The following is a 9,072-nucleotide window of genomic DNA, read 5'->3' as shown; positions in this document are numbered from 1 at the left end:
AGTTTCAGCTGATCACTGATCTCTAGTTCTGTCTAAACTTCATTACCTGCTCTAACAGCCTGACTGCTCTATGTGATGCACACTCTAGCAGCGTGCTCTTTTAATTGTATACTAGAATCAACACACTTCAAGAATCTGTTATTCTATGTATGCTATGTTCAGAATGCTCATTGTTTGAAAATTGTTGTACACTACTAAAAATGAACACAATCATGTATTCACATAAGTACATTACATTGAGTATGAGAATAAATAGATTAATATTGATACATTACAAAGGAAGGTATAGACTAATTAGCTAGAGTAACAAATTAAAGTTTAATTAAAAAGAAAAATCAGTAAAAACAAGCTCCAGGTACAGTATGTCAAACATATAATCAAGAATAACATATTCACACATTTCAGATTCCAACAAATCTTAACATTAAAATGACTATGGTGAAAGTTTACACCTTTTTACAATTTTGACAAAGCTGTCCCTAATCTCTTTGTTTCTCAGGCAGTATACAACAGGGTTCAGTAATGGTGGAATTATGGTCTGTAGCGCGGCTGTTATTATGCGCACATCTTCAGAAGTTCCCGGGATCCGATATGAAATATAAACACCCACAGCAATGAAATAAAAGATAAAAATTACTATCAGGTGTGTCCCGCAAGTAGAGAAAGCCTTGGCACGTCCTTCAGAACTGGCAATTTTGAGCACAGATGTGATGATGCGGATGTAGGAATACAAAATATAAGCCAAGGAAATGAACATAACAGACATCCCAATGGTCAAAGTCACAATGCTGTTAACAGAAATGTCAGCACATGCCAGTCTGATCACAGAGCCAATGTCACAATAGATATGCATAACTTTATTAGGACCACAAAAGGGTAACCTGAGAGCCAAGACGAGTGGTATAATGAGTATAATGAATCCTCCAAGCCAACACAGAGCAATCTGCTTTAGAATGACTCTGTTGGTCATAATGGTGGGGTACAGTAGGGGATTACAGATGGCCACAAATCTGTCATATGCCATCAGCATAAGGAGAAGGGACTGTGAACTACCTAAAGAATGGAAAAGAAAGAATTGAGCAAAACAAGCAGCAAACGATATTACTCTGGAGTCAAACATTAAAACGGCCACTATTCTTGGAACTGTGACAGATGAAAAAGTAATGTCTAAAACTGCCAGAGTACAAATCAGAGTATACATGGGCTTGTGCAGCTTTTCATCCAGTATGAATGTGCCAAAGATGCTGAGGTTCCCCAGGCAAATGAAAAGGTAGGCAATCAAGAATATTACAGAAAACAGAAATTTGCTTTCATGATCCTGAAATCCTGGAAAGCCAACAATAATGAACTGCTGAACCAATGACGTTGTCAGGCTTGCATTTGACATGATGACCTCAAAAGTTTTCTGTGGATTAAAAAAAAAATCATTTACATGGTCAATTTCACCTTTTTATGTTCAATTCTTTATTGAATATGAGTATTTCCAAATTAGTTAAGTTAAACATAATTGTACAGAATATTTCTATTAGAAACTATACCTTGACAATGCATTTTCCCACATCCACCCGATATGCCCCAACCCATTCTAACAGTAGCATTAATAAACAGCATACATTAAAAATATTACTTTAATACAGTTCACAGGATGGTATGGTAGCATTAGGGTTAGAACTCCTGTATTATGGATCTGGCATGCTGGGTTGAAGATTCATTGACCATGTGCTGTATCTGTAAATGTTCATCCAGGTTTTCCATTTTTATTCCCACATTACTAAACACGGGGGGGGTTCTAATACTGGCCCCTTTGTTTTTTTAAGTGTGGGTGTATGTGAATGGGCACTGTGATTGATTGGCACCCTGTTGAATGCTTCTTGTTGCTTTGTGCCCAGCGGGATAAGTGTTGGCTCATCGTGACCCTAATTTGAATCAATATAATGTCATCTCATATTATCATTTCATGTACTTCAAAACTATATGTCCCAAAGTAAAGATGTTACACATTAAATGATAAATGTTAAAAATTTTTTAAAAGGTGTTTTACAGTTTAGGCCTGTTGGAGGTAAATGAACGGCTAATGTCGGGTTGGCCAATTTTTCTGTTCAATGAGCAATATAAAAAAGCTAGCTAAAAAGCGATCTCATACATAGGGAAGGTTTGTTGTTTGTTCATTCATTCAGTTTTCAAAACTGCTTATTCCAAATCAGGGCTATGGGAAACTGTAGTCATTCTCTGTAGAATCTGTGAAAACACAGGAACAGCATTATACAGGGTGACAATCCATCAAAAGACATACAGTTGATCACCCATACATCATATGTAATTTTCACATTTTTGGGATAATTGAAAACCACACTAACTAAAAAAAGGCCAACAGACACAGGTAAAGTGTAAATGTCACATACAGCCACGATTTTTGAAGACACAAAACAGAAGCATAAACCTCAAACCTGATGTTATGCATATCAAGACCTACTGGGAAAAGACAATTTCATTAGATTCATTAAAGGCCTTTAAAACTGCAGTTTCTTACTGTCACATTTCAGACTTAGTTTTTTGCTAATACTTATAAGTAATACCCTCTAGTATTTGTTGACTTTGGCATTGTGCAAGGACTTGTTTGCCTCAATGTCATTTAGAACTGTATTGGATATATGTGATCTGATAGGGTCACCCATGGTAATCCTGTGTAAAGAGTGAGTATGAGAAAAAGCAATCCATATTGATGGTCTCGATTTAAAACTGAAGTCGAACAGGGTAACCAGACCCAAACCTGGCAGTGGAACCTGGCACTCATGTTTGCTGATGACCCGCCTGTGGTATAGCCGGTTCGCGGCTTAGCACTACAATTACCAGAGCCTGCGAAAAAACTCGTAGATCCGTCCCACCTTAAATCGCTTCTTAAATCCATTCGCACCTCTCTGCCATCATCTTTTGTCTTCTAAATGTGCAGATAAAGACAAGCTGCAAGCAGCCAGCTATTCCATCCCCCCACCGACTTAGAATGTGCACGAACTTCTCCCAGCTCATGCCTTGGTTGATTATCTGGGAGTGAAGTGGAGTTTTAGAGTGGAAATAATAGATCGTTATTTGGAACACACTCATTTCATGTGTGTTCCGTTTCTACAGTAATCTGTGTAAACACATTTTTAAAACAAAAAGTTTTTCATATTATAGTAGTAAATGACAGAATGTAGGCATAAACTATATAATGTATGAAGCCTGAAGTCCAAATATCAAAGAAACACTTTGTACACGAAAGGTACAAATATAACAGAACAAGTGCACTTTTATTCAAAAATATAACTGCAGAAAAAAAAAGCTGCCTTAGTGTGTGACATTGACACTCATTTACTACGACGGCCCTGTGGCGCAACAGTATCAGTTGCTGACTGGGAACCAAAAATTCACGAGTTCAATCCTGCATGACTCTCTTTTGAGAAGTGAGCTGCTCTTATTCTTACTATTTTAGAATAAAAAAATACATTTGATTTCAGTCTGCAACAGCCGGTGTAATTTATGATACTTGTAAAGTTTAGCTTTGTTTTTTTTTTTTATTCACTTTTCATTCTCTCAGTCACGTTCAGGATCCTTCCCTAAACCCACCCCCATCTGACACTACTGTTTTCACATAAAGACGCGCTATAGCTCTGCAGTGTACTTGTGACTGCATTCTCGTACCAAAGGTTACAAACTGAAGTGTCTGCGTGCACTTTTCATGGCATTACGCGTGTATTTTTTGAGCCTGCCCGTGTCGCTCAAACACAGGAACATATGTTGATGTAAAAGTATAACAAAACAAGTGCACTTTTATTCAAGACTATAACTGAAGAAAACAGAAAGCAAGTTACAGTAGGCGGTTGATATGACAGCTTGCGTGGTGCACTGCTAAGAACTGCTGATTTCCATTCCGTGCTATATAAAATCCATCCATCCATCCATCCATTTTCCAACCCGCTGAATCCGAACACAGGGTCACGGGGGTCTGCTGGAGCCAATCCCAGCCAACACAGGGCACAAGGCAGGAACCAATCCCGGGCAGGGTGCCAACCCACCACAGGACACACACAAACACAGTCACACACCAAGCACACACTAGGGCCAATTTGGAATCGCCAATCCACCTAACCTGCATGTCTTTGGACTGTGGGAGGAAACCGGAGCGCCCGGAGGAAACCCACGCAGACACGGGGAGAACATGCAAACTCCACTCAGGGAGGACCCAGGAATCGAACCCAGGTCCCCAGGTCTCCCAACTGCGAGGCAGCAGCGCTACCCACTGCGCCACCGTGCCGCCCTATATAAAATCATCAAATTCAAATGTTAACAGTTCCCACACACCCAAGAACCACCCTTCCTACATTTATGACAAGTGTACTTGTTGCAGTGTACACACCTCTCTGTGCTATGGTTCCTATTACACTGAACAAGCACCTGTAATTTGCAGCTCTATTCATTATCTTAAGACACCACGCACATTCACAGTAATTCCCAGTTATGTCCACCACTCACACCCACGCCCACAACCAAACAGAACTGATTCCACATCAGAGAATTTCCAGTTCCAGCATAAATTTACACCCGATCTGACGCTGTTTATTTTCAAATAATATTGCATTAGTGCGATGATGTTTTCACATATATTGTCTTTATTTCAGGTGTGTAATAGAAACCACAGCATAGAGAGAAGTGTGTTCATTGTAACAGGTACACACGTTGTAAATGTAGGAAAGATGATCCTTGCATGCGTGAGAACTGTTAACTGTTAACATTTGAATCTGATGATTGCATATAGTGCTGTCTTATTCATTGCGCTTATTCAGTGCGCACAAGAACATGCAGGTGGCCAGTTGCTGTGTGCTACAACATGCTGGCGGTGATCAACGCACATTTTAAAAAAAGAAAGAGACAAATATATGTGACGTTTTGAAGAAATCATTTTATGACGCGAATAGTACCAATCAGAAAACATCGTCGAAGTAATGCAATATTATTTGAAAACGAACAGCGTCAGGTTGGGTGTGAAGTTATACTGGCGCTGTTAGAGTCAGATCAGAAGCTGAATGAGCTCCTGTTCTGACTCTTAATAAAAAGCATGAATTAATCAACAGAAACAACTACGATCGACATTTTAAACTTAACGATTTACAGTGCATACCAATTTATAAATGTTATGTCCGTTTGAGGTTACAAAGAAAAAAAAAACACTTTCTTCCCAGCGGGGAATCGAACTCCAGTCTCTGAGGCATGGCAGGGCCGAGTCAGCAAATCTTAGCATTACACCACGGAAGGTGTTGTATTGTTCTTAAACTTTTTGTGAAAGTGTTTATTTTTTTGTTTGGACTTCAGGCTTCACACATTCTATAGTTTATGCCTACATTTTGTAACTTTATTACTAAAATATGAAAAAGATTCTGTTTTAACAATGTGTTTACACAGATTACTGTAGAAACGGAACACACATGAAATGCGTGTGTTCCAAATAACGATCTGTTATTTCCACTCTAAAACTCCAGCAGTTCAGTCACTCCCAGATAATCAAACAAGGCATGAGCTGGGAGAACATAGTGAACGTTCTGCGATGGTGGGGGATAGAATAGCAGGCTACTTGCTGCTCATCTTATTCGGCACATTTAGAAGACAAAAGAGACGTGAGAACGGTTTTAAGGTGGGCCGGATGTACGAGTTTTTTCGTAGACTTTGGTAATTCTACTGTTAAGAGAGAAGGGCAGTTTTTAAATAAATAATCGCCGCACTCGTAGCTTATAGAGGTGGTGTGGTAGGACTCTGCTGGGCCCTTGAGCAAGACCCTTAACATGTAATTGCTTCGGGGGCGCTGTACGATGCCTCACCCTGTGCTCTGACCCCAATGTGTATGCAAAAACTAACAAATTCCTAATACAAGAAATTGTATAAGGTGAAATAAAGAACAAAAAAAAAAAAGGTCTTTTTTCTTATATTGCTAGCATGGCTTAAAAAAACATACACACAGTATCTTCTATCTACATATACATTTATTTAGTATTTAGTTATTTACATTGTACTTACTCTTTTGCTTGATTTCATGGAAAATTGTATTCTTTGTATCTTTATCCTTGATTTAATGCGAGTGCCATCCTCCTGTTTTAAAAACTTAACATCACTCCAATCATGGAGTGAAATAGGTGGTAACAGAGATGTGCAGATTAACAGCACACATCTTCTGAATATGCAGTTGTCGTTGTGTTTAAAGTGTTCGGCTCTATTTCAGTTTTATATCAAGTGCTTTGAGATTCATTAAGAGGTTCAATTAGTGACTTTAGAAAAAATGCTTAATCTGACACTCTGGGGAATTGGCTTGTGGTCTCCCCGAAGAAAACTCATTACAAACAAATTATGGGCTTGTAATTAGACCTCCCAGAGCGGTAAACTACTAAGGCGACTGCATGAAAAAATAGAAGCTTCACAGAGTCTTGCTTTGGTAATCGTAACACAGTGTAGTGTGCTGTGAACGTTTATTCCTGGCATTGCTTTTTTTATCATTTTGAAACTCGGAGTTTACTTTTACATTTATTTGCTTGGCAGATGCTTTTATCCAAAGCAATTTACAAAAGAGGTAGACATAATGGAGTAACATTAGGCGCAGGCCTGTTTGTTCATGTAATAGGGCGGCTAACAAAAGTTGACTGGCACAAGTGAACAGATATAATAATTAATAATTTACAATCATAGATTACAATCAATACTGCAATTAAACTTAAACAACAAATTAATTGACAATATAAAATATCTCAGAGCAAAGTTTTTTTTTTTCTTTTCAATTGGACCGATACAGATATTCACAGTTGGGTCTTCAATTGCTTCTTAAGTACATTGAGAGAGTCAGTAGTTCGGATGGAGGTGGGCAGGAAAAGCGTCTGGATTTTCTGGATTGAAACTTGATACCACGCAGAGGCAGCATCACTAGACGCTGCTCCCTGGCAGACCTGAGAAGGAGAGCTGGCATATAGCACTTCACAAGTTATTTCAATACTCAGGTGCTGCCCATTGATTCTCAGTTGTGAGAAGCAAAGCTGTGTACACCTGATGAGCCCCAATTAAGGCGAAACAATGTCGTGTACTCTTTGAATTATTTGGCAGGTACTGTGTCACATATCTATGATCTGCTTCTCTCTATATACTGTAGGTCACTGTAGGGAGAGTTCAAGAAAATTGAAATAGAAATTTTTTCCAAGATTCTCAATTTTCTGAACTTCTGAAAAGTAAAATATGAAATAATGTTTCATATGTGTAATTCTCATTGTAGTATTTATAGAATAAATACATTTATTCTTCAAACTGTTTTTTCACGAAACATCAGGGATTTGAACTTAATGTGTGTGACATGTGCAAGCCTCAGCTGGTTAAATACAAGATGGGCTGTTGCATTCTGGACCTTCTGCAGTGGTTTGATAGCATATGCAGGTACTTCTGCCAGCAGAAAGTTGCAGTAGTCCAAACGTGACAAGACCAAAGCCTGAACCACGAAGTTGTGTTGCATGCTCTGTCATATTGCTGTCCTGACTCAGTCTGAACCACTGTCGCTCTTCACTCTGGAAGAAAAAGATGGCCGGGTCCCTTGCCTAGCCGGGACACCTCTGCTGTGGAAGAACCAGGGGAGCCAGTGTGGACAGAACATTACCTCCCCCGAAACACTAGATGACAGCCCACCCGGGTGGCAGCCGTACCTTGGATTTCCGCAGGGCTTCATGGGATACGGAGTACAATGCAGGGCTGTTGGGATCCAGGGGTGCTGCAGATGTTCCTGAGCCTATGTGGGTGGTTCTTCTACCACACCCGGAAGTGCTGCCGGAAGTAGGGCAATGAGCACCTGAAGCACTTCTGCGTGCATTACATAAGGGACCAGTTGACAGTACTCAGTGAGACAGAGTCAGGTGGAAGTTGGCCGAAGCTTGCCGAGGAGGAGTGGAGGAGAAAAGAGAAGAGAAAGTATTATTGTATTATGTGCTTTTGTGTCTGTGGGACTGAGTTGTGCCTTTGAGAAACGTGGAAGGCGTTTCCCACGTGGTAAAGAAAAATAAAAGCATCTTTTGGTTTTATAAGTGCGCCTTTAGCGTTTGTCTGTGTCGGGTTGGGTGGCTGGCATGCCCCCTAGAGTTGTCACAATGGTCATTTGAAAGCACCAACTTCTGATATTGACACCTCTTGGCTTGATATATTTGATGTTCTTGTACTTAGTATTTTGACTATTGTCAATACCTGTCTTGATATGGAGTCTGTTCCAGATTATTTTAAACAAGCTGTTGTATAACCTTTGATTAAAAAGCAAAATTTGAATCCTACAGTTCCTTCAAATTTTAGACTTATATCTACATTGTCATTTCTCTCAAAGATCTCAGAGAAAAATGTTCTTCAAATCCAGACCTTTTTGTAGAGAAATGGAATTGGCAAACTATCCCAGGCTGGCTTTAAAGTGCACCACAACACTGAATCTGTTCTTTTAAAGCTATTTAATGACCTCACATTAATAGCTGATTCTGGGGATTCAGCCCTTTTTAGTCTCTTTGACCTTACTGCAGCTTTTGACATGGTGGACCACGACATCCTTATTACCCATCTTGAGCAAGGCATTGGCATCGCTGTCGCTATTGTAAGTATTATTCACATCAGGCGCATGACAAGAATGTTAAATCTGTGGAAGTAAATAGAGAGTAATGATAATGAAAGGTAAACAGTAGGATCATATGTGAAGCAACTCTCAGCAACACATGGGTGGACAATGATCTACCTATACCACCAGGGTGTGCACCCTAGCAGATGCAAGAAAAAAGTAATGTAGGTGTTGTACCAAATTCACCCCCCGTACCAAATCTCTCTGCTCTTCATGTGCATGCAAGCCACCAAAGCCAAGAGGCATTATTTTATCTTTGTTAAGGTAAATATCTAAGTGCTATTGATTCATTTTGTCATACGATTAGGAGAGCCAACAGCAATCACAAGATCATATTTATTTATATTTTGTGTGTTACCCCAACCAAATAGCCATGGAGATCAAATACATTGAGTATTTTGCAATATTATTCAACTGCAGCTGCA

General features: G+C 39.5%; 1 protein-coding gene across 1 annotated transcript; it reads right to left on the bottom strand.

The window, feature by feature from the left end:
* Positions 1–433: 433 nt before the first annotated feature.
* Positions 434–1,387, bottom strand: LOC114641248 (olfactory receptor 6N1-like). The gene has a single exon (XM_028790327.1). The coding sequence runs from the start codon at positions 1,385–1,387 to the stop codon at positions 434–436; it is 954 nt and encodes a 317-aa protein (XP_028646160.1).
* Positions 1,388–9,072: the final 7,685 nt, after the last annotated feature.

Source organism: Erpetoichthys calabaricus, chromosome 4 (genome assembly GCF_900747795.2).
Source record: "Erpetoichthys calabaricus chromosome 4, fErpCal1.3, whole genome shotgun sequence".
NCBI classification, from domain to species: Eukaryota; Metazoa; Chordata; class Cladistia; order Polypteriformes; family Polypteridae; genus Erpetoichthys; species Erpetoichthys calabaricus.
Note: the sequence above shows the minus strand (reverse complement) of the source record. Positions and strands in the feature narration are given on the sequence as shown.